This window comes from Rhamphochromis sp. 'chilingali' (genome assembly GCF_963969265.1).
Source record: "Rhamphochromis sp. 'chilingali' genome assembly, chromosome: 22".
Taxonomy (NCBI): domain Eukaryota; kingdom Metazoa; phylum Chordata; class Actinopteri; order Cichliformes; family Cichlidae; genus Rhamphochromis; species Rhamphochromis sp. 'chilingali'.
Window position 1 is genome coordinate 22,110,106 of NC_137950.1, and position 25,875 is coordinate 22,135,980.

The 25,875-nt window shown below is 42.1% G+C and overlaps 1 protein-coding gene across 15 annotated transcripts in view; it reads left to right on the plus strand.

The window, feature by feature from the left end:
* The first annotated feature begins 450 nt into the window (after nt 1-450).
* LOC308391231 (calcium/calmodulin-dependent protein kinase type II subunit gamma) overlaps nt 451-25,875 on the plus strand; it is a 43,550-nt gene continuing 18,125 nt past the window's right edge. For 9 of the 15 annotated variants that reach the window (XM_080873779.1, XM_080873778.1, XM_080873767.1 and 6 more), the window contains exons 1-11: nt 453-669; nt 2,712-2,806; nt 12,362-12,421; nt 15,639-15,693; nt 15,847-15,912; nt 22,561-22,633; nt 23,756-23,858; nt 24,320-24,403; nt 24,705-24,799; nt 25,270-25,392; nt 25,540-25,623. In XM_080873779.1, the coding sequence (XP_080729905.1) occupies nt 605-669; nt 2,712-2,806; nt 12,362-12,421; nt 15,639-15,693; nt 15,847-15,912; nt 22,561-22,633; nt 23,756-23,858; nt 24,320-24,403; nt 24,705-24,799; nt 25,270-25,392; nt 25,540-25,623 (903 nt within the window). In that variant the 5' untranslated portion in view covers nt 453-604. Of the gene's footprint in view, nt 670-2,711; nt 2,807-12,361; nt 12,422-15,638; nt 15,694-15,846; nt 15,913-22,560; nt 22,634-23,755; nt 23,859-24,319; nt 24,404-24,704; nt 24,800-25,269; nt 25,393-25,539; nt 25,624-25,875 lie in introns of all 15 variants that reach the window. The other 6 variants (XM_080873776.1, XM_080873772.1, XM_080873774.1 and 3 more) reach the window with 2 other exon arrangements.

Below are 25,875 nucleotides of genomic sequence, written 5' to 3' on the forward strand. Positions count from 1 at the left end.
AATGTGTGTGTGTGTCACAGTCTGACTCTGCTGCAGTGAGGTGTGACCCAGTGATGGGTGTATCCCGACCGGTGCAGTAAAAACGCTGCTGCCGGGTTGTTGCCTGCAATATTATTTTGAAAGAAATGATTAGAGACGGATCTTGGATGCCAACTCTGTTTCTCTGGACCGTCACGTGGCTCTTGTACACTTTAGCGGCATCTCATTGTGAGATCCACTGCCCGACAAAAGATGAATTATTTAATCTAAATGACTGAGAGAACATTTCACCATCATCTCCCCACTTTTTTCAGTGACTTCATTGAATTGGAGGCCCCGCTCTCATTGCTGCACGAGCCTATTCTCGCGAGGATTGCACCTCTTTACTACACGTACACGCACGCACACACACACACACACACACCACCATCATCACTCCTCCTCTTGTAGCCAGCCCCTCCCTTTCCGTCTCTGCTCGCCTCTCTTCAGTCTTGCCTGCCTGTCAGAAAGGTGCTTTAGTATTGGAGGCTAGGCTACCCTCCTCTCGGACCCCGTACGAGAGCCTGCCGCCGCAGCTGCCGCCGTCGTACCCCAAGGCTCGGGCTCCCCTCTCACGGCTCTAACCATGGCAACCACCGCTACTTCCACCCGGTTTACTGATGAGTACCAGCTATACGAGGAGCTCGGGAAGTAAGCAGCCTCAACGTTATAGTGTGCATCGTGTTTGTCTTGTCGTTTTGTCCCCCCACCCCCGCAACCTCGCCTCATATTATTTCTGGTTAGCCAGCTAGCAGTGATAGTTAGCCAAAATTGCTTGTAGACTTAATTCTGCTGCCTGCTTTTAGTGGTCTGTCAGTGCATGCTAGCAGGCGTGTGCTATTGTCGTAGTGCAGTCAGGCTAAATAACCGCTGCTATAGGCTAACAGCTGCTCGGGCAGTAACGGGAAGAGCGCACTAACGTTCAGTTACTAGCCAGGGAGCTACCACGCTGATATTGATAAACTGGCCGAGTTAGCCGACTAGCGTTGCGTCTTTTAATCGCTGGTAGGGATGAGCAGAAGGCGCAGATGTTGGTGTATGAGCAGCTGCTGGCCTTTCCGCGTCTGGTAGCCGGTGTTCTCTGGTCTGCTTGACCCGTCAGCCGGGCCCCGAGAGACGCCGGAGACGTAGCCCTGTGACATTTCACCAGCCCACGGGGCTGGCAGCTCTGTGCGGGCTCGACCTAAGGCTGTGGTCGCTAGCTAACTAGGCCGACCCCCCCTCCCTTTTTTTCTTTTTTTCTTCTTCTTCTCCAAGCAGCTGCAGATGATTTGTGTTACTGTGTTGAGTAACGCTACGTACCCCTGGATCAGTTAATAAGGAAGTTATTCGGTCCAAGCTCTGCCGCTTTTATGTTTGCACTGTAATACCTATAAGCTCCGCGCACCAGCTGTCCCCTGCATCATGTTATCAATAAATGAATCGCTGTTAAGGCTCCGTAAGAGAGCCGATCTGTGATTTCTGGGTGGTTACAAGGGCAATTTGGCTTTTACTGTGTAAGAGGCATGACGTGTTTTCTCGGTATTTTGATGACGGCAGAAAAATCAGACTGCTACCTCCTCTGCTCCCTCCAGCAGCAGCGACAGCATCTGCTGTTCTTGGCCGGCTAAGGCTTTTATCCCTCAAATCAACAGCAGGGCGACGCTGGCCGTATAAAGATACACTGTCCTTAATTTCAACTGCCACTTCCACTCTGTCCTTTGTAATTGACAGTAATCGATGGCACTGATTACATAGCCAGTCCACTGGCACACACGCACACATCTACAGATCTTCCCTCCACTGCCCCTGATCTTCCTGCAGACCGACCACTTACCCTGGCTTCTCTTTCTGCACCTGTTTGATAATGAATTTTGCTCCGTCATAGCTTATTAATGTCAAGTCACGGACTTGTACTTGTGTCACCTGTCGCTTCTCATTTACTGGTGAATCATCGAGACCGGGAGCAGTGTGCAGCAGAAAGGAGCAGCCCTCCATATATCATCCACCGCATTAGAAAAAAAACAAAGAAAAAAAAAAGGAGCCCTTCTTCTCTTTTAGGGAAACTCTCAAGGGCCCGAAACTGCAGGTTGTCCAGATGCTATGAAAACCATGTGTAATTACATCTTGTGTAACTGCTCAGACTCATAGAATCACCAGAGCCACTGTGCGAGCATTCATCTAGGTCAATATGAAACTCCTCAGAGTGGCAGGCGTCTTGTAGTGTGCACTTCCTTTTATGTTTGCGTGCATTTGTGAGTGTGAATGTATTAAATGTTGACGATTGTTGTGTGAAACGCAGCCCAGTCTCTGTACTGCCTGTTGCAAATTGAATTTCCTCTTGGGGGGGAGTAGGTTGCATTGTGTTGTGTGCATATCAGAGATTAGAGAAAGTACTCGGTCGTTCATATTCATAGCTGCTTGAGAAGCTTGTTATGACTGCTGGTTTGCTTGATTGTCTCACCTTTTCAGGTTGACTGCCCCTGTTATAGTGATGTAGTATATGATGGCTGTAAAATAAAAAAAACTGAGTCTGAGACAGAGGGACGGGCAGAGAAGGGGGGAAAGGGTGAGATTGTTAGTATTCACAACAAACCACTGCCACATGTAGATGCAGCTTCAAATGTCACACTTTGTGTGTGTGTGCGTGTGTGCCAGAGAGGCAGTGTCTGAAATGGAACTGATTTTTGGTTGTTTATGTTCTTTCTTCTTAGGGGAGCTTTTTCAGTGGTGCGTAGGTGTGTAAAGAAATCATCAGGACAGGAATATGCTGCAAAAATCATCAACACTAAGAAGCTGTCTGCAAGAGGTATGCTAACACCACACTCACTGACACAGACACCGATGTGCGTTTACTTTGTTTGTGATAAATATTGAGCAGTATAGCTTATTTTCTTTGTACGCACTGATGCCACGGAAAACCATATTCAGAAGCAGTTTGTAGTTGAAATAACAGGTTTAAATTCATGCTTGTGGCTAATCCAGTGCACTAATGCTTAACAAATCAAGGTACTTCACCATATCGTTGTATAAATCCCATAAATTCAGTGTTGTTGAAAAGCAGTTCTGTCACTGATTTGTTTTTTCATCACCTCCTGCTGTGGCTTACCACAGATATTGAAGTTATAAAATATCCCAATATTGTGTAGAAAAATCCTGCTTATTGGAAATTGTGCAGAAACAGAAGTCCCATGATTCCAGTTGCAGAGGAAATCTTTTATTGGGTCGTTGTGTCCGTGGGGAGTTCTTATCAGAATCTTCTAACGCTCTTTAGAAACTCGGTATTAAATAACTTTCAATCGCTCCTCTGTGGTGCGAGCAGACAGCCGCTGTACAATTAATTGATTGGCGCTGCTGCTGCTGCACAGTCCACACCTGAATTTTATTAGTTGCTTCACTTGTGTGCCTCCCTGCAGACGTTCACACCCACATGCTCATGCATGGTGTGGCGTGTAATGTTGCAATGATGACGGGAGCTTATGTCACTATGGCAAGACCTCCCCTGACTTCAGGTTTTCTCAGTTTTGTATGGGCCAAATTAGTGCTGCAGATTCCTTTCTGGTGTTGACACACACACCTTTGTTCTCCTTTCCTGTACTCTTTTGTTATACCTTTGCCTTTCTTTCTTTCTCAGCCAGCCTTTCTCTCATTGCCTTTCTCTCGTCTTGCTGCAATGGGGGATTGGTTTGTATTGAGGCTAATCCACTTACGCTAAATGTATCTCATCAACCACTAAGACCCCACGGATTCCTTAGGCGCCTCCCTGTTGTTGTCTGTGTCTTATGGCATTTGTGTGTCTGTGTGAAAAGGGAGACTGAGAGAGAGCGGGAGTTATACTAATGGAGTATGTCTGTTTTGTGTGAGTGTGTTGTAATGCTGTTATTGTTCTATCCCTGCCATCAAGTGTACACATAGGGCAGCTACCAGTATTAATGTCCCACCAAGGAAAAGTACAGGCTCAGCAGAAAACTGTTGGCTCTTTGCAGAGGCATGGAGTACAATGTAGGTCTGTGCGTATGTGTGTTTTTGCCAGGGGAGAAGAAAGCTGGCCAGGAGAGGAGGAGGAGATTTTCAACAGTGTAGTCTTGCAAGAAACTTGGTGACACTCCACACCAGGGGAGGGAGATGAAATGAGACTGAGGAGGAGATGCAATAGACTGAACAAAGGAATGAATTAGAGAATTTGGTGCTAATAGAAGTATTGCAGTAGGCTGTCTTGACTTGCTGACGCAAGATGCACCTACGCACAAACACAACAACGTCCACACCAGGAGGCCAGTGCGTGAGCAGGCATCTTGCCCAGTAGGATTTGGGTGGGGCTTCTTTTTTTTTTTGTCTGTCCTTTTTTTTATTTTTTTTTTTAAAGCCCAATAGGGCAAGTCTGACCTCTTGCATGGCCTGGTGGGTAAGTCTCCCAAAGCTCTGGTAAACACTGCAGTAATCTGAGGGGGAGGGGGGGGAGACAAGGAAAGAAGGAAGGAAACCAAAAAAACAGGAAGGAAGGAAGTGGGTGATGTTGGCGGGGGGAATAGATAAATGTAGGGAGTTGGCTGTGGTATAGTTTTGTCCACAGGCCCTTTGGGATGGATGCAAGTGGGCAGCAGCATGCGCAGTAGGCAGTGACACCCACCTGCTTCTCACTGTAAAGAAATGGAGGTTTTCATTTTGGCAGCTTTAGCTAAGTGGGGTAGGGGTTTGTTTGGCTGCCAAAGATTTGTGCGTGTAATTAATTAAAATGACAGACTGTGAGGTAAATTGTGAAAAATGTAACAAAGTGATGCAAAGTATTAAATCTGCACTGGCGTAGCATGAGTCTATCTGCGCCGTATGAATGCTCTGTTTTATTTTGTTGATTGGAGTGACTGGAAGGTTGATGGCTGCTGCATTGTCTGCAGCAAGTGTGTGTGTGTGTGTGTGTGTGAGAGACACAAATGGTCTGCTTTAATACTACTTTAATATTTTTTTCTTCTCCTCCTACAGTTAGTGGCCTGGGGCGATATTATTGTTCCAGTGAAATGATTTCTCTTGCTCTATTTTACAAATTGCACTTATTGCTCAGCAATTTCATCGCTGGTTCATGGCTCATCTCCTGTTGCCAGAGTCACTTGTTACTGTTGTTGTTAACAGAAAACCAGTGAGATTCATCTGTTTTCTCTCTGAAGGAGGCTTAGAACTCTGAATTACTTTTCATAAAGTCTCTTTGTTCCATGAGTTTTCTCTTCTTTTTATTTATTTATTTTTACAGAAATTGAGCAAAAAAATGGTTTTCAAGTAAATGATGCATAAATATATATTAAAAAAAATAATCAATCTGTAAATTTATTTAAATATGAAAGGTATTAAATCACTGAAATTGCCTACAGAACGATATGTATACCTGTTAAACCAGTTATTGGCACAAATCTCTTATCAGCCAATCACATGGCAGCAAACCAACACATTTAGACATGTAGACAGCCTGCTGAAAGTGAGCATAAGAATGAGGAAGAAAGCTGATTCCAGGGAGTTTGAACATAGCATTGTTGTGGTTCCAGATAGGCTGGTCTGAGCATTTCAGAAATCTACTGGGATTTTCCCAGAAAACCATCTCTAGGGTTTACAGGGACTGGTGTGAAAATGCCACAGGTCAGAGGAGCATAGCCAGATTGCATCAAGCTGATAGAAAGACACATAAAGTCAAATAAACAGTTGTTATAACCATGGTATGCAGAAGAGCATCTCTAAATGCACAACACATGGAAGCTTAAAGCAGTTACAGCAGCAGAAGAACATACTGAGTGCCCTCCATATCAGCTAAGAACAGGAAACTGAGTCTACAATTAACACTGGCTCTCTAAAATTGGGCAAAAGAAGATTAGAGAAGTGTTCGCTGGTCTGAGTCTGCTGCAACATTCAGCTGGTAGGGTTAGAGTTTGATGTAAACGACATGAAAGCATGGATCCCTCCTACCTTATAACAGCGGTTTAGGCTGCTGGTGTAATGGTTTAGGGGGCTATTCTTACACTTAGGGGCCCTTGGTACTAAACCATTTTAAATGGTTGGTCTAAACACCACAACCTCTCTAAGTCTTGCTGCTGACAGCGTCCTACCTTTTATGACCTCAGTGTGCCAATCTTCTGATGGCTGCCTCCAAGCAGGAAAGTACACCATGTCACAAGGCTCAAATCATCTGGGTTTTTTTTTTTTTTTACATTTTTGTTTTTAAACAATGAGTTCACTATATTCGAAAGGTCTCCACAGTCACCTTATCTCAATCCGATAGAGCACCTATTTGATGTAGTGCAACAGGTGTTGTGTCAATATGGAACAAAATGTCTGAGGCATGTTTCCAGGGCCTTGTTAAACCTATGCCACAAAGAATTAAAGCAGTTCTGAAAGCAAAAGGAGGTCCGACCCAGTACTAGCAAGGTGTAACTAATAAAGTGGCTGGTGATTGCATATTAGCGATGTTTTCTGACTGAATGACGTAGGGAAATTAAATGACAGTTCAGACTCCCTTGAGCACCTTTTATGCTTTTACTTAAGGAGGAAGTAAATGGTCAGATTGCGGGGGGAAATTAGCCAATCGTGTTGCGTTGACACGTGCACACAGTAGGGGTTCGAGACTGTTTCAGCTGTGTGGTGGCAGACGTTTCTAATTATTATCATACAATAACATGCTTATTAGAAATGGAGGTAAAACTTCACATGCATAGTAGGTAAGTATTATCAGACAAAAGCTTTTTAAACCTTTTGTTGGGGGAACTGGTTTTATTTATATATATATATATATATATATATCCCAGTGACATTCGAATCAATGTTATGTCTCCCTTCTCGTTCTTTTTGATAGTGGCTTTAAAGTAATTTCTCAGAAGCAACATGTTGGGCAACATGTTGCGTGTGTGTAGCACGGCTTATTTAATGATTACTTTTTTGTGCGTATGTCTCTTATTGAAATAGTACATGTGTTTTACTTGATGTGTGCTTTTTGTTTGAGAACATTTCTACTTTATAGGACAAGTTTTGCCATACTTTTCAAGGAACAGGAAAAACAGTTTTATATCTTAATTGTATCGTATATTATTTTAATTCTTAAACCACAAGTTTAGGAAAAATAAGCAGCACAGAACCACCTCTAGTAAATAGGGGTGCAACGATACACAAAATTCACGGTTCGGTTCGATACTTTGGTGTCACGGTTCGATATTTTTTCGATACAAAAAAATGTTCATGCCTTTTTGATTTGTCATTTATTAAAATTATAAATATATATTTTAACTCAAAAGTACAGTTTTTAAATTTAACCCTAACCCTTGTGCGTGTTTTTTATTTTGACAGCGAATGCGCACCTGCGGACCACTTATGTGCAGCCCTGGTTATTTAGCTTGTCATATTGCAGCCACAGAAATTATTTTGTCCATGAAACCATAAAGCTGCACTTTCTTTTTGCCTTATAGTCTGATTTGTCATAACTTCTCCGTTTTGTGGTAAGCTTTTCTTTGGCTGTCACTTCTTCACCCTGACCTGTCTTATTTGGCTCAGCAGAACTAAAATATATATCTGTCTGTGAAGGTTCTCAGTCATCCAGGTCATCGTAGTCAAATATAAATCCTGCTGCTTTTACACACGGACTCACATAAGCTCAGCGATTCTCTGCGTGATCAACCTCTCACATGTTTAAGCTGCGGGAGATTTCACTTGTCATGTTTGCATAGTAAGCTAACGATTAATAAGACGATGTCAGAGGAATTGGTGCACAAATTATCATCACTCACAGATCAGTGCTGTCGCTCTCTATACACAGTTCGCACGATTGCAAAGTGAAAGCAAAAAAACAAGCGCAAATTCAAACGCGACTTCAATATGTCACATATTGACAGTGGCTCACCGATGCCAATGACATAATAACCCAGCTACATTTCTGAAAGAATGCAAAAGCATTGACATATATTTTTCCTTCTTACAATAGCCCGACGGGCAGGGAAGAGAAAGATTTTGGTAGCCCGACTGAAAAAATCGCTAGCCCCAGGACGTCAGGCTAGCGATATTGCAAGCCCTGTATCTGATTGAGGAATCATGCATCTTTGGAAAAGAGAGTTTATTACAGAGAAATGTCTCTTTCCAAAATAAAAGCTATACTATCCGCTTCTTCTGGGCTATATTCTCAGCAGCATAAGGAGAATCATGTGCTAACAGCTGTCTAAATGACTCGGCTAAAGTTAGTAGCATGCTTGCTTTTTTTTGTCTGCTTCCACTTGTCTTTGCACTAGGATGATGTCGGCGTAAATGTGCAGTCATATTTGTTGTGTTCCCACTAGTGCTTTCAGGTTAATCTCGTTGAAATGACCTTAACACCACAACATGGCAAATCTCCGTTAACGAGCTACCGCCGATCGCCCCGTGCATGGGGCTAGACGGCCAACACGTACACGAGCTAACTGCGCTAACACACTAGTTCCCACCCATGTAATTGAGCATTGCATGGCACATCCAACACACTGTTTTACTTTAGTCCATGACTCGCTTACCTTCAGGGTCATACGTCACATGAAAACCAAAATAATTCCAAACGCCAGATCTGAATGAGGGTGGGGGAGGTGCCCTGCGCTCTTCCTTCTGACGATGCTGTCTGTGTGGAGCGCTCAGTGGATCTGCGCTCGACAGTGCAGCCTAGGCGGAGTAGTCGAACGCAGATTCACTGAGCGCTCCACACAGACAGCATCGTCAGAAGGAAAGTTGATAAAATAAATTACAAATGTTGTATTGTTCGATACATATGCGTACCGAACCGAAAGCACTGTATCGAACGGTTCAATATCGATACGAATATCGTTGCACCCCTACTAGTAAAAACTTATCTGAAATAACGAACCCCTAAAATAAGGTTTTGTAACCAGTACTGACACCGTTTCCGTCATTTTGTCAGTATTTCCCGTCCTAACATTTTGGATGTAAACTTGCCTGAAACAGATTGAACTGGATCCTCAAGCCTTCAGTCAGATTGTCAGCTTTGTGTGGCAGAAAGAGGGGGGGTGTGCGTATGTGTGTCAGGTCCTCTCCATCCTTCTCAGCTGATGTAAGATGGCTGTGGGCCCGCCCCATGGCAAAGCAGATGGCCAATTAGAGAGCAGCAGGAAGTGCCAGTAATTACCCTCCAGCCCTCTCTTTCCTGTCTTCCTCTACCACATACTCTCGCACCAACAAATAAGGAGATTGAATGAATTAGTGAGCACTGCAGTGACACTGCACCAGGGTAGACGGCTGTACACAAACGCACACACAGAAGCTTGCGTGCGCATGCACACAGACACACACAGGGGAGCTGTGATCCTCTTCTAGCAAATGGACGTTTCATATAATCCTCCCTCCTTCTCTGTCTGTCTGTCTCTGTCCTGCGTCACTGGTGTAATTAGGAGGTGGTTCAGGTCTCTCCCTTATTCACTCGCTTTCTCTTAGATGAGGGAAATCTACACCTGTAGCGAGACAACAGGGAGGTTCGTGGAAAAGAGATTGTAACACGGTGCAGGAGGACGGACAAACAAATCTTCAGCAAGTTAAAAAAATAGAGCTGAATACAGCAAAGAAAGTAGGCTTTCACGATGTGAAGTCTGCAGCTTTTCATTATGACGATATTAAGTACAATAAACAAACATAAATTGTACACTTAAATTCAAAATGTTTCCCAGGTTTATGGAGAGCGTAGGTGCTTGGGTTAGAGCACCGAGGTGGTTGGGGGTTTTCTAATCATCTTGTATATTAAATTATTGGCTAGCTTTGGCTTTAAATATAATAGGATATGTTTATATTCATAAGTAACTAAACTGAGTTTCTAGAGCAGCAACAGTAATATCTACAGCAGCAAATATCTTTCTATAAAAACCTCAATTAACTATGCATAGGTGGATTAAAAATGCTGTCTTCCTAGAGCCAAGTTTACAACAATCTGAAAAGATGTGTCATGTTAAAATGGAACAGAACTGGTAGCATAACATACTGTTCAAACAAGCAGATCGAAAAGGAAGATTTTACGTTTTTCTGCAAATTTACACCTCCTGTCCTGCAGGTTTGAGAGAGAAGCCTTTGCAGTATTGGTGTATTACTCAGGAAGGTTTTTGTTGAACTTGACGACGAGCTAAGTTAACAATTCTGGTTACCTTTCACTTTTTTCCTGGTTTGGAGTATTCCTTCTGCCTCTGTGTTGGCTGCAGCTCCAGAAACCAAAAGTCATACTAGATAATGCCCATCATTGTTGTTTTGGGGGTTTTTTTTAATCTCCATTTTTTTTTTTTTTTTTTTTTTTTTTTTTTTATTATTTAAAAAAACAAACCTCTTAAATCTTAGGTATGATGTATCTTGACTCAAAAGCCAAGGGTCATATGGTGCATGTTCATAAAGTTTTTGTTCTAATTGCTTTTCAGGCAACCATTTATAATGCGTTTATAACATATGTTTGTAAATATAATTTATCTGTCAGCGTTGGTAGAAATGCCAGCCAGAGACCATCTAGAAAACTGCAGAACAATAACGTTGCCTTTTATAGTAACATGCTGTAATGCCTGTGAACGCTATACTGCAATATAGAAGAACAGCTGGGTAAGGTGATAGTTGATTACTCAGCAACAGCATGTGAATTTTATCTGAGGTAGTTGCTGCGCTGGGGAAATGAATGCAAATCTTACTGAGTCTGTGTCTCTGTGGTGTCATTGCCATGGAGCTGTGGAGTTGAGTTGGCTTCACCACAGTGATAAAGCACACACACTGAGTCATTCTTCATTACAGTTACCCCATGTGACCTCTGACCTCAGCAGTTGCATGGCCTCTTCCCATGGTAATTAGATGGAGTAGTTTAAAAGTATCGTGTGGTTTAGACCTGCAAACCGTGCACAAACACACTCGTGTAAACGCACGTTGCTACATGACTTGGACAAATCCTCAAACAAGGATGTTGGTTTGGAGATGAGGCGGGTGTGTAATCTTTGTCTAAAGTGCAAATACTGCACTGTCCATAACTGAGCTTCACACTAAACCCTGTAGCACATACACTCACACATGCATGCAAACCGCTGCACCTGTTGCTACAGACAGACTTCTTCGTTTGATTGTGTGTTTTTTAAAACCACACGTGCAGAAATGCTAGCACTGGAGCTCAGTTTTAATTCATATTGTTAGATTTTAGAGATGGAGACTGTCTCTACATGCAAATGACTGTATTGCTACTGCTTATGAGTGTTGGCTTACTTTATTCTTTCTGCACATAAAACACATCTTCATTTAAATATTTGCATACAGAGACACTTTTATGACTGACAGCTGCCATACATCGTAATTCCCCAGGAAAGTGCCCGATGACTCAGTAGTTTTTTAATACTAAACATCTGTAGCTCAGTTTTTAAAAGGAACATGAGTGCCTTGGTTTTCTAGTCTCAGGCACTGAAATTTTTATTTGGGATGGAGAGAACATAAATAATGAAGGTGTGTGCTATACTTGGGGCTTTGTAAAAGGTGGCCCTTCTCTTCTAACTGCAGGACATTAATGGGTATATTGTTGGCAACACCACAGTGTGTAAAAACCAAACATTATTGTTCCAAACATTTGGTGATAATGTAGCACCTAGCAGGTGAAGGCCCACACCATAAAACCACATTGTCCCCCATTCATTTCCACCAAGGAAGCATTGCATGTCACATGGTTTAGACTCCCCTTACCTTTCCTGTATGTATTTCTAAAAATAACTGAATTATGAAGATTTACATAACTGTTTCAGGGATTAACTCTTTTACTGATATGTATACTTAAGCAATATAGAATTAGTTACATATACCAATTAAATTAAAGCTCTAATAATCACTATGAGCAAGGTATAGGAAATTATTATTTTATGTATAAAGCAATGTCAGATTCGACAGTGCATCGGTGAGCAACGGTACACTGATGCACCGGGACAGTAAACCCAGAACAGCATAGCTGACTTAAACAGATCGGCTCATTGTCACAAATACTGGCTCTAGCTTTTTCTGTCAGGATCTTTAAATACCTATTTATGATAATATATTGTCTGTTGTTTTACCAGAGCCAGTTCTTTTACCTCCCTTAATCATAAAACATCTGAAATGTTAATAATATTTCACATCACTTTTTGGAACATGGAGGAAGTGCAAAATTAATGTGGCAGACTAGATGATCATCAGCTGCTAACCTCAGTAAATCCCATCTCAACGCTAATGTTCAGGTCACTTAATAGGTGTTTAGTTATTTTTATCCATCTTGTACAGCTGAACATATGTTTTGCTAAAGTTCCTCAAGTGGAAATTATATTATGTTATTAAATACTTTATTACTGTGGCTGAATTTGAATAAACCTTTTTTGTTTTGTCTACACAGATCATCAGAAGCTTGAGAGAGAGGCTCGTATCTGCCGTCTCCTGAAACACCCCAACATTGGTGAGTAGCTGACCAATTAATGCAATCCTTGTAGTCGTTATCTGCAGCAGAGAATTTCAGAAATATTGTTTGTGAGGCTTAAGATGTCTTTGTAAATAGAAATGGTTGTTAAAATACAAAGAAATAAGAGGAAAGAAAAGCGAGTGATTTGACCTTGAATTAAGATATTATTGTGGTATTTCAAAGCAGAGCTGCAAGTGGGTGACTCTTATGTAATAGATCATTTGGCGTGTTACACATACCACATACTGTGGTTCTGCTAGGATTTCTGGAATATTTAATTAATGCACTTAAAGTCTTCATAATCTGTTTATAGAAAACAGAATAAACACTCCAGTAACACTGGCATAATGTTTAACTCAGACACGTCAACTATACGATGATGGATCATTTGAGAGTCAGCATGCTAATTACATCCAGGATGGATCTTATCCGAACAGATATGAAGCAATTCAAGGAAACTGGAGATACTGATCTTGAAGGTTTGACTGTAGGCCTCTTTTCCCACCAGTAATACCTGTAAATCAATAAAATCCCTTTAATTTTAATCTGGTGACCATCTCCATTACTAATCTATAGGACAGACTCTTTGAATACGCTGTAATGTGTAACTGTACGTGCCGCTGTCACATTAGAAATAAACAGAATCACAAAGAACGCACTGAGTGGTAAAATAAATACATGAATTGAGTTAATGTATTTATTTTCCAGCTTGTGCTTGTGATGATCAAATCACAAGATTAATCGTTTCCTGGAGCATTGCTGTCGTATCTTATTTGCAGCAGCAGGGTTTCATTTTGTTCATTTTTTGAAATAATCTCTGGAGATCTCCATCACCCATTCCTCTGTCTCTGCGGTAGGCAGCGGTTGAATTGTTGGGTTGATAACAACTTTTTGCCTATACCAATGTTTGGCTGTTAGATTACTAACGACACACCGATCAGGCTCGTTTGCACCACTTCCTGCTAGCGAAAAACTACCCTTTGTAGCAATCATGGAAGTTATGGCGTATTATAAATGATAACAGAAACATTTGTTGATGACATCGCCGTCGCTAATTTAAAAACAAACGATATGAGCAGTGCCATTCAGAATAAGAGGTCACAGAATCAGTTGTGCGTGAACTTTGGTCAGTTTTTGGGAAAATCAGGTCAGGATATTTTCCACAGTCCTTTCTTTTTTTGCCTTGTATGTAGCACACAGCAGGAAATAGGCTGCTTCAAACACTTTCGCACTACTGGAAATACTCATAGGCGAGGGAGCTGCATAGATAGAACATACAGGAGGCAGCACGTGTGACGCCCACTCGCTAACGATGAATGCACCAGATTATTAACTGCGATATTCACACTTCAGCTCAATCCGACATCACACGGAGTTTGTGCTTGGGTGCTAGTAGGTTAAGGACCATCTAGAAAGGTTTAGACCTATGTTGCATGTGTGAAGATGCCTTGAAGGTTGCCTTGAAGCTGACTCTTGGTGTGTGTGTGTGTGTGTGGGTGTGGGTGTGGAAAAATTAAGATCATCAAAGCTGACTTGTGAGCAGTGCTCTCTGCCTTCTTTACATAGTGATATTTATTTAGTTATTTTATTTACCTTTCTGATGGAAACTCATATTGCAGTGACATGAATTATACATCTCATAGAGATGTTCAGGAGAGATTGGTAAAGGGCACAAAGGGGAAAATGACAAAATCAATGACATCTTTCTCACTGCACTGCTCATTTCTATTTTCCTCATGTCCTAGTTTTCTGAAAAGCCCCCTCCCCGGCACTCATTTGTCCCTCACCTACTTTTCCTGTTCTTTCCCTTTCTATATACATTTCGCTCTCGTGTCCTTTCCCCTTTTTTTGGCATATTTTAGCATCGTATATGTTCAAACTTTAGACAAAAGAGGGCACGAAAATGAGACAGATGGAGAGACGAAAGCAGAAGTAGGAGACAGATGGAGGGAGAGCGAGAAGATGGGAGGAGGAGTAAAGAACAGTCGCTCTTGTTTCTTGCTGCAGGGGCCATCCTACTTCATCTTATTATACAACTGATATTCGCTTTACATAACAATAAGTTTCTTTCTTGACACTAAACCTAAGCTGTGTCTCAGGCCCATCCTGTAACTCATGGATTGTGCAGCCTGGATCCTGCTTCGTCATTCTGCTGCTGTTTAGTTAAGTTGACAAGCTAAGAGCCGCCGTGGTTACTGCATAACCGCAGAATGAACTCATTAGTGCTTTCGCTACTTCTGTTTCAGACCAAGGGGTTTGGATAGCTCAGCAATCAGGAAACACAAAAAATAACATTTCCTAGACTGGTTCTGGTCTTTGTAGGTCTTTGTTTGCAATTAATTATTTTAGAGGTTTACGTTGGGTCTTGTTTTGTGCTTTCTTGTTAAGAATGAGGATGTTGTGTACCTGAAACAGGCAGAAAAACAGAAAAACAAAACCCTGTAAGTGGACATGTAAAAAGAAGGAAAGGGTGCATGAGTGACTGCTCTCTGCTTGGGACAAAATACCCCTGTTTAGAGGTGTCCAAGTAATCTAATGGTTTAGCATATACCCTGGTTTGTTATTGCTCCACATGGTTCCTATTTAGTCACCACCAACTATCATAGACTCCCCCAGATTGTCTAAATACATGTACATGTTACATGTTATGTCCTTTCTCTATCACCAAATATGTTTGAAGTAATGTTAAACCTGAAATAATAATCACTTAATTTGGATAAAAGTGGGCTTTTGATAGGGCTTTACTGTTTTGGTCAGACATAGCTTTAAGCAATGCTATCACAACCTACAATTACAGTTGCTTATAGTCGCTCCTGCATGCTAACCCTACTGTGTCCATTATAAAGATGTATTCTAAACCACCAGTAATTTTGCCCCAAACAAAGTCCATTCCAGAAACCATCACTCAGTTGCAGTAATTGCAGGGAGAGTATGGTTGAATTAAGTGCTCACTAATTGCCTAATCATTGGGTGTGCTCATATTGCTGTGGTTAAGAAAGGAGAATCAATACATCACAATCATAAATGACATTTATTTTTCTCCATGTCTGCCTCTCTTCTCTTCACATATTTATATTTGAGCTTTGTTTTTTTTGTTTTTTCAGTTTATGTGAAGCTTTACAGCCGAACAGAACAGTATTTTTTTTTTTTTTTTTTTTTTTTATGTCTTTCACTTAGCTGCTGTCAGTCTCATTTCCCACCCTCTCTCTTGCAGTGAGACTCCATGACAGCATTTCAGAGGAAGGCTTTCATTACCTAGTCTTTGACCTGTGAGTATCTTCTGTGCACACACACACAATGACATTTTATCCATGCGTGTGACTGCGGTTTGTTTGTGTATGCTAACAACTTCTCTGTTATTTGACTCCCTGTCTCTCTCCGTCTCTTTCTTCGGACCCTTCTTCCTTCCCTTCCCCTTACAGGGTGACAGGAGGAGAGCTTTTTGAAGACATTGTAGCCAGGGAGTACTACAGTGAGGCTGACGCCAGGTAAACGCCCCTTAATGAAGCTGCTCTTCCCAGACACTTTGTAAAATATAAAGAATTACAAATGTGATGATTTGCAACTGATTTGAATTCTATATTAATTTGAAAATGGTGCAATGAAAACATATTGACTGGCATGTTCATAATTGTGTTTTATCACCTCTTCAAAAAACAAAAATGTGACGTAAAATCCTTGCTCGATAAAGGATTTTCAGCTGCTCAACAGTTTGGAATGTTTTCAGTGGATGTCAGGTTTGTTGCACCATTATGCTCATTTAAATTCAGTTATTGTCATCCTGAAAATAAGCAAGGTCTTACAAAGAGAAGACATTGACTGGATGGCAACATTTGTTGCTTCAAAACCTAAATATATACATTATTTGGCATTTTACGTGCCTTCACAGATGTGCAAGTTATTGATGCTGCGTGCACTAAAGCACCCTCAAACGTTGTTGAATCCATCAGGAATGCTGGCTTTTGAACTGTGTGCCAATAAGAAGCTAGATGCACTTTTTACTCTGCAGGACATGCTCTTTGCTTCTGTGTTCACTGAGAATGGTGTTTGGTTTTTAGAAAGTGTTCTTAGGCTTCTCATTTACATTTTGTCTGAAGGCCAGACGATCTTAGTTATTAGCCTTGTCCCTCGTCTGTAGAGAGGTTTTTCAGATTGTCTGAATCATTTAAGATTCTGTGTCATAGATGTTGACATTCCCACTTCTTTGCCATTTTAAGTTCAGAAATGATTTTACTTTTGCAAAATACTGGATGGGAAAATCATTAATGTGGTGATATTCTCCATTTTTACTAAAATAGAGGATATCTCTTAATATGCACAATTGTGCTATTGACCTGTTAACCTCATTGGTTGTGCGATATTACACCAAGTTTTGTACTTCAGCCTTGTTGAAATCTCCCAATTCTTTGAATCTTTGGGCTGAAGGAAGGACAATACTCGGTGTATTTATGCTCAATCAACAATCATTTATTTCCATACAATTCAACACTTAAGAGCATAAGGACCATCATGATGGGGAGACATGCCTGAAGAGGGTCACAGCAAGTCTCAAAATGGTGACGGGTTGCTCAGCTTTTTATAGTCTCTAGTGGCCCCCATCTAGTCGTAAAAGCCAAAACATTACATTCTTTCTCTGTTACAGCGCCTAAGTTATGACCTCGGCAGTTGTTTCTCTGCTTTCTGTAAGGTGTGGAATGTGGTCTGTCTGTCTCCCCTGCCTTAGACACAGAGTCTCCTGCTTACAATCTTCTCTTCATGATTCAACAATTAAGCATGTAACACATTCACAGCAGATCAAGGATACAGAGTGATGCACACTTACAGTGGGGCAAAAAAGTATTTAGTCAGCCACCGATTGTGCAAGTTCCCCCACCTAAAATGATGACAGAGGTCAGTAATTTGCACCAGAGGTACACTTCAACTGTGAGAGACAGAATGTGAAAAAAAAATCCATGAATCCACATGGTAGGATTTGTAAAGAATTTATTCGTAAATCAGGGTGGAAAATAAGTATTTGGTCAATAACAAAAATACAACTCAATACTTTGTAACATAACCTTTGTTGGCAATAACAGAGGTCAAACGTTTACTATAGGTCTTTACCAGGTTTGCACACACAGTAGCTGTTATTTTGGCCCATTCCTCCATGCAGATCTTCTCGAGAGCAGTGATGTTTTGGGGCTGTCGCCGAGCAACACGGACTTTCAACTCCCGCCACAGATTTTCTATGGGGTTGAGGTCTGGAGACTGGCTAGGCCACTCCAGGACTTTCAAATGCTTCTTACGGAGCCACTCCTTTGTTGCCCGGGCGGTGTGTTTTGGATCATTGTCATGTTGGAAGACCCAGCCTCGTTTCATCTTCAAAGTTCTCACTGATGGAAGGAGGTTTTGGCTCAAAATCTCACGATACATGGCCCCATTCATTCTGTCCTTAACACGGATCAGTCGTCCTGTCCCCTTGGCAGAAAAACAGCCCCATAGCATGATGTTTCCACCCCCATGCTTCACAGTAGGTATGGTGTTCTTGGGATGCAACTCAGTATTCTTCTTCCTCCAAACACGACGAGTTGAGTTTATACCAAAAAGTTCTACTTTGGTTTCATCTGACCACATGACATTCTCCCAATCCTCTGCTGTATCATCCATGTGCTCTCTGGCAAACTTCAGACGAGCCTGGACATGCACTGGCTTCAGCAGCGCAACACGTCTGGCACTGCGGGATTTGATTCCCTGCCGTTGTAGTGTGTTACTGATGGTGACCTTTGTTACTTTGGTCCCAGCTCTCTGCAGGTCATTCACCAGGTCCCCCCGTGTGGTTCTGGGATCTTTGCTCACCGTTCTCATGATCATTTTGACCCCACGGGATGAGATCTTGCGTGGAGCCCCAGATCGAGGGAGATTATCAGTGGTCTTGTATGTCTTCCATTTTCTGATGATTGCTCCCACAGTTGATTTTTTCACACCAAGCTGCTTGCCTATTGTAGATTCACTCTTCCCAGTCTGGTGCAGGTCTACAATACTTTTCCTGGTGTCCTTCGAAAGCTCTTTGGTCTTGGCCATGGCGGAGTTTGGAGTCTGACTGTTTGAGGCTGTGGACAGGTGTCTTTTATACAGATGATGAGTTCAAACAGGTGCCATTCATACAGGTAACGAGTGGGGGACAGAAAAGCTTCTTACAGAAGACGTTACAGGTCTGTGAGAGCCAGAGATTTTCCTTGTTTGAGGTGACCAAATACTTATTTTCCACCCTGATTTACGAATAAATTCTTTACAAATCCTACCATGTGAATTCATGGATTTTTTTTTCACATTCTGTCTCTCACAGTTGAAGTGTACCTCTGGTGCAAATTACTGACCTCTGTCATCATTTTAAGTGGGGGAACTTGCACAATCGGTGGCTGACTAAATACTTTTTTGCCCCACTGTATCTAATAAACTAATAAGTGAATATGTTCTTTTAACTCAAAAGTATAATGAGAACTAAACTACATACAGATCACACACTCTATATTAAAGGGTATAATATGATCTACAGCAGTATTCTAATTCAACTACTTTGATTACATATATAAGGTAACATATAATAACAGAATAATCTAATAGCCTTCTGCTCAGAACCTAGCTTTTGTTTTGTTTCTGGCTTTTATAATCTGAATATGTGACGCAGCACAGGAAAGGCTGGTCAGAGATTCAGACCAAGAATCTGGCTGTGTACAAAAACTGCCAAGCAATGATGCAACCAGACTTTCCTGTATTTCTGTGGTTTAGGTGAAGTTCTCTGTCTGAGGAATCTCTCAAAACTGTTATGTAGTCCAAAAACAAAGTCCAGCAAAACTGGAGCACAACCACACACATGCCTAAAGGTAGAACCAGACCAGTGCACGGCAAAATATGCCCCCTTTATGAAGCTGCTGACATGACTGAAGTCTTTATCTATTTACATTGGTGTTAAACCACAATAATTTAAAGACTGGGACAATGTGGCATCTTCAAGGTTAAGAAAGATACATAGATTTTTATTTTATTTTTTTTTCAAATTTGGAAATTTAAGGAAAACAAAACAAATTTTCAACTTTATCCTTGTTTTCACATGCTGTGCTATGGATGTGTTTATATATGTAAAAATCGTCCTCATTCTCAACATTGTGTTGTTTGTGTACTGTTTTTCAGTCATTTGAGTTTTAAATGACTTACTAATAGCCCAATCGTTTTTGGGATATGGGTTTTTTGCATGCAGACACATGGTACTGCAGACAAACAGCATAATCCTATTAAATATATAAATACTCTCATTTTATGAACACACAAGCACACAGCGGTGCATGTAATTGGCTTGCTGGTATTCTTATCAGGAAATGCATTTACTTGTCAACAAGTTCATTGGTTCCCCACTCTCCCCCTTCTCTCTTTAATCACATGTCTCACTCTGTTCCCCCCCCCCCCCCCCCCCCCCCCCCCATTATAGTAAAAATGCAGTTCTGTTCTTTTTGTTTTGTTTATTTGTCTTTGTTTTGATTTAATAAACTGTGACGTTTAAATGAAAATTTGTTAAAAATATACTGTCATATCGAGCGCCCTCCCGGCTCTGTAAGCAAGTGATAATCAATCAGCTAGAAAGTGTGTAATCCAGCCTTGTCACTGCTATATTATTTAGAAGTGAGTGCAAAGGGGTAGAGAGTAGCACTCTCCAAAATGTCTCAGCTAGCAGAGCACAGCAAATGTTGCGTCGTTGGCTGCAAGAGCAAATATAGGAGTGAGGTTATATTGTCTGTAGTCTGTGTGTAATAACCTACTGTGGATAAGATTGAATAATCTGTGCATTTTAGTGACCTCATTCAGACATGTGAAGTTTAGATTAACTTGTCTTAAAATAGGCGTTGTATAGGACCATTCAAATAATACTGAAACAATTGCACAGTCAGCCAACAGTTCTGGCAAAAAACGCCAGTTCAGTCTGCTCGGATGTGAAGACTTGTATTACTGTTCACTGAATGTGTTTAGGGGACCTCGCCTTGGCAACTTGTGAAATTTTATTTGGCATTTTACATGATTTTCTTTGATTTTGTTGGTGTTGTCTCATATAATCTTTTTGTCTTTGTTTGCACTATCCTCCTGTGGCTGTGTGGTGGGCAGATTATGAATTCTGTCTGCAGTTAGCGTAGGGGTCTTTGTGAACAGACCCACAGAAACCAAGCCATATGATTTAAGCCTGGGCTTCACTCTTTGTAGGCAGGTGACATCTGACCCATTAACCTGAACATGAGCATTGGAGAGTGAAATCATCACCCGGTGCCACAGTGTGTACAACAGTAAGAGGATGGTCTTGTACGGGCATGTAAGAAAATTTCAGAATACGTGTAATGTGCCAACACACTCCACAGGATTGTGTGAAACATGCTTATGAGCCAGTGTTGAGAAATAATGGCAACGATATCGGTGGCAGCTGAATTGCCGCCCCCATTATTAGAATTGCTACTGGGATACAGATTTATTGACTGGATGGTTCAAGCCTTCCCACATCAGATACGTAGTATTTGTTCTTTAAGCTACTCTACCTGGATAATGGGTTTGAAACGTAAAATTGATTGCTTTTAGGGATCACGGTAGAGATGCAATTAACAGCTAGTGTGCTCATTAATCAATCGAGTTAACTGTTTTAACTGGTTAACTTTCTTGGCCGTCAAGCGTCTATTACATAAGCTTTATATCCACAGTGACGTGTTCATACTGCTTTTTAAAATACAGCTAAAAGTCAAAAAGGTGCAGTTTTTTCCAAAAGCTGTAGCAATGCAGTATTAGTGTTTTGCCTGGAAAACGCTTATAGCTGGGTCTTTTGGCTATCACTCTATCACTACATCTCGCTTTTTGAAATGTTTAATTCATCACTCAAAAGCCAGTGTTTCCCACACATAGACTTTACTTGGCAGGCTGCCCAGGTATGATAACTGCAGCCTTGCCAGCATTATTTTCTTTTCCAGTTGTCCAAGAACGTGAGGTTGTCCGTGATTGATTTACTGGGGGACATTTTCGCCTCAGTCTTATACTGAAACTTAAATCACTCCTAACTAGCTGCTAGCTAGTTAGAAGTTTTCTTGTTTTCCTCAACCAGTTTTCCATACTAGGACGATATGGTCCTTAACCCAAGGATCATATAAGCTACTTGGAAGAATTTTGTAATTTGGCTGTCTTATAGAATAATTCTCATTTTTCAGGAAACATTTGCATTTTCTCTCTGGCCCAAACTGGTCGAGGAGTTACGCTAACGTGAAACACACATGGTCAAATCTAGCCAGGGACAGATTTTTCTGTCTGTGTTCAGACAGCAGTACCTTTTGAATGCTTTCTGCTGCTGTGATACACCAAATAACTCGGTAAAGCTCGTTTTCTCTTCTTTCTCAAACTGTATGATTTTTGTCTCACAAACGTGCATGTAAAATAGGACTGCCGCCGGGCTGAATCATTCAGCTGCCCAATGGTCAAATGGACTTCAGCTGACTGTAGTCCTTATTCTGCTCTGGAGATCAGTCGCAAGCTAGAGAGCTACTTCAACCAGAACCTACAGCAGGTGGAGCGCTGGCTCTGCTGTTACGCAGATGTGACTAGGGCTGTGCAGCAAAGCAAGGAGCACAGTTTCCAGTGCTGTCTGATGCAGTGGAGTTGGTTCTTGGGACAAGAGGTTAACTGAAGAGGCAATGAATACAACGCTGAATGCTGTTTCGTATTTGTCACGAGGGACTGGGCAATTAAAATACTTGCAGTGGAGCACACACACTACATGCCACAAATAGAATCTATTTCTGTGGGAAACGCTGCAGGTTGTCTGAACTTATTTTTTTTGTCTATCTCTGGAAAATATGTAATCCATTTGTGCGACAGCTCCAGTTTCATGTTGCCAGTTGTCACAGTGATCAAGAACGATGTCTCGTTGTTGGGGGCGTGTTCTTTTTTTTTTTTCTTTTTTTTTTTTTCTTTTTTTTTTCTCTAATGATGGCAATACCATGCATCCTTTTTTTTTTCTGCCTGGCAGGCGAGTCATGTGGGGTAAATGTGTGGTGTTTTTTTTTTTCTTTTTCCAATGAAGGGTGGTGACTGACACGTCTCACTCTCTCCCTCTGTCCCCTCTTCTCTCTCCGTAGTCACTGCATTAGTCAGATCTTGGAGAGTGTCAATCATATCCACCAGCATGATATTGTGCACAGAGACCTCAAGGTGAGTGGCTGCCCGTTTCCATGACAACCACACTCTTACACATGTGTACACACACACACACACACCTCTGCTCGTGGCCATGGCAACATACAGATGGCTCTCAGTTGCTCCATCTCTCTTCCTCTCCCTCTCCGCAATTTTTGCTCTACTGCCGTCTACTGCCCCCGCCCTCCTCTGTCTGTTGTCAGATCTGTCATCCTGCCTGTCCTTGACCGGGACTGTGTGTGTTTTTGTGTCTGCGCGTGCATAATCACATGATGTATGTTCGTGTTGAGCACAGAGATGTTGAGTCATGATCACGTGGAAGGGTTCGTCTCACCTATGGCAAGGACTCAAGAGCTCATACGTGCACAAGCTCACTCGTGAGGGGGCTGTGTTTGGGCGGAGGCATAGACGAGCGTGACATCACACCACCCTTCAAGCGTCAGGAGATTTGATTTGTCCCAAATTGCTGATGGGTTGAGATGTAAAGAGTAGAGGATGAGGATGGCTTCTCTGTTGCCTGCAGTTTTACGTTTAACCCAGTTTAAGTTGATGAGATGTTAATAATATATGTACTGAATTTGAAACTACGAAGTGAGGGGCAGGGGGGTAGGGAAAAAAACCCGCTATCTCAAGGGATGTCTGAGACACATGTGGGCGGCTTTTGTACGTGTGCACACTATGTCAGAGAATAACCTCGAGCGCTGCCTGTCTGATTTGTTGGCCTTTTATCCTGAGTGGGCTTTTTACTGCAGCCCTTTATGTCCCGCTGCCCAAACAACGGCCATTTACAACTGCCACACACGCCGCCTCGCGCTAAGTACACTTTCCATTTAGCATGCAGTCTGCAGCTCTACCTAAATGATTCCCGAGTGGTTTCCATGGCTACGGACCCATGCCCATATAAGGTGTTGGGGAGATTCTCAACTACTTATCCTCTCCCTACCTCCTCTGTCTCTCCATCACGCTCTCACACCTTTATCCCACCCCCACATGCTGTGTCAAACACATCAAATATAAATATTTCTGAGGAAAGGCTTTACTGAAGAGTGCCTTTAACTGCCTGTCTCTCACTGTCTTGATCTCTGCTTTGCTGTGTGTGTGTGTGTGTGTGTGTGTGTGTGTGTGTGTGTGTCTCAGCCTGAGAACTTGTTGTTGGCCAGTAAGATGAAGGGAGCCGCAGTGAAGCTGGCAGACTTTGGACTTGCTATTGAAGTGCAGGGGGACCAGCAGGCTTGGTTTGGTAAGAAAACAAAAACAGTGACACAAACACGCATATCAAATGAGCAGGTCCTTTACCTGATCTGTTATTCTATCTGGGTGTTTAGCACTTGATAGTTCCTACACCGGGCATGAATCACTGCTGAACAGGCCCTCTTTCATACAGCAAGCCACATAGTTTCACATCTGCTGCTTTGAAGCCACAGAATATTTGCAGGAGCATTGATTAAGAGGCTCACTGCCACTTTCCAGGTCATGCTTAGGTCATTGTGTCTTGGCTAACAGCCAAGCTGCCAGCACTTGGCTGACTCTGTGGCGGGGATGAAATGATTAATGGGTATTTGCTAGTGACTCTACACTATCATAATCTGGCCCTGCATACGGGTCGCTATAATTTAAGCTGTTTATATAACGGCATGAAAGTAGCCTTTACCGGGAGTTTAATAAAAGTTAATTGTATCTTCTGATTTATCTGTTGGGCAGGGTTTGCAGGCACTCCTGGCTATCTCTCCCCTGAGGTCCTGCGGAAGGACCCTTATGGCAAGCCTGTGGACATATGGGCCTGTGGTGAGTTTTGACACCTGTGTGTGCCTCGGGTCGAATGAACCTATTCAACAGCTTTTAAGTATCATTTAAAAGTAAAACTGTTTTCGTAGGGGTTAATGGGAATCATAAAAAAAAGCATGATGATCTTGCAGCCTCTCTCAGAGAGGTGACTTCATTGTGCTCATAAAGTGTTGCAATAACTAAGTTTTCCCTTTCTTACTGTTGCATTTCCTTGTCTTGATTTTATTCTTTGCTGCCCACGGTAAATGGTATTGTAACATGATCTTGCTGAATCACTTCTCACCTCTTTGTTTCCTGTCAGGTGTTATTCTCTATATCTTGTTAGTGGGATATCCACCATTCTGGGACGAAGATCAACATAAACTCTATCAGCAGATCAAAGCTGGGGCATACGATGTAAGTGTGTGTGTGTGTGTGTGTGTGTGTGTGTGTGTTAGGTGTGATGGGTGCAGTGCAGGGGTTTGCTAAGCAGTTTTCGAACATTTAATAGTGTCCAATTGAGATGTGGTCCAAAGCTATTGATCCTATCAGGGCCTTCCTGACGCATTGCAGAGGGGTGTGTGTGTGAGAGAGAGTGTGTGAGAGTCAGAGAAGGGGTATTCTCCTCTCTCAGTCGATGAATAATGAAGTCACTTTTCAGCCTGTTTGCAGGGATTTGATTTTTAAAACTGCAGCATGTTTTCTGTGACTCCAACCCCCCCCCCCCCCCCCCCCCCCCCCCCCCCCCCCTCCATAATCTTCCCTATTTTAAGGAGTTAACTCAAGCACTGGTTTCCATATGGCATGGATCTGCTAGAAACCCACTTGATCAGCTGACCAGAAATCTCTCACAACTGACGTATCACTTGTTTCTCCTATTTCCTCAGTTCCCGTCTCCAGAGTGGGACACGGTGACCCCAGAGGCAAAGAACCTGATTAACCAGATGTTGACAATTAACCCAGCCAAAAGAATCACTGCTGAACAGGCTCTCAAACACCCATGGATCTGCGTAAGTATTCACCTAAATGACCACAGAGTACATTATGGAAAAACCTAGGGATTTACCATATTAAAGCCGTCACATAACTATAACTCGGATTCATACTTGCCCTGAGAATCTGTTGACTTATTTTGTTCCATTTTTGTCCCCTTACAGCACCGTTCTACAGTGGCGTCCATGATGCACAGACAGGAAACAGTCGAATGTCTCCGCAAGTTCAATGCTCGCCGAAAACTCAAGGTAGGCTTCTCAGGCTTTAAACCAGCCTTGATTGGTTACTTTTTTTTATCCTGTGGTTTTAAAGGGCTGGGACAAAATATCAGCGTGGAAGTATACCATCTTCCTCTTGGGAGATGTGATCTATCAGTCAACACCTTTATTAAAAGATGTAGGTGCTCTTAAAATATTCATCATTCCACTTTGATCTGTCAGCATTTCATGGCTCGAATGGGGCACATGGCAGAGAAAGATGATATAACTGATTAACTGAAC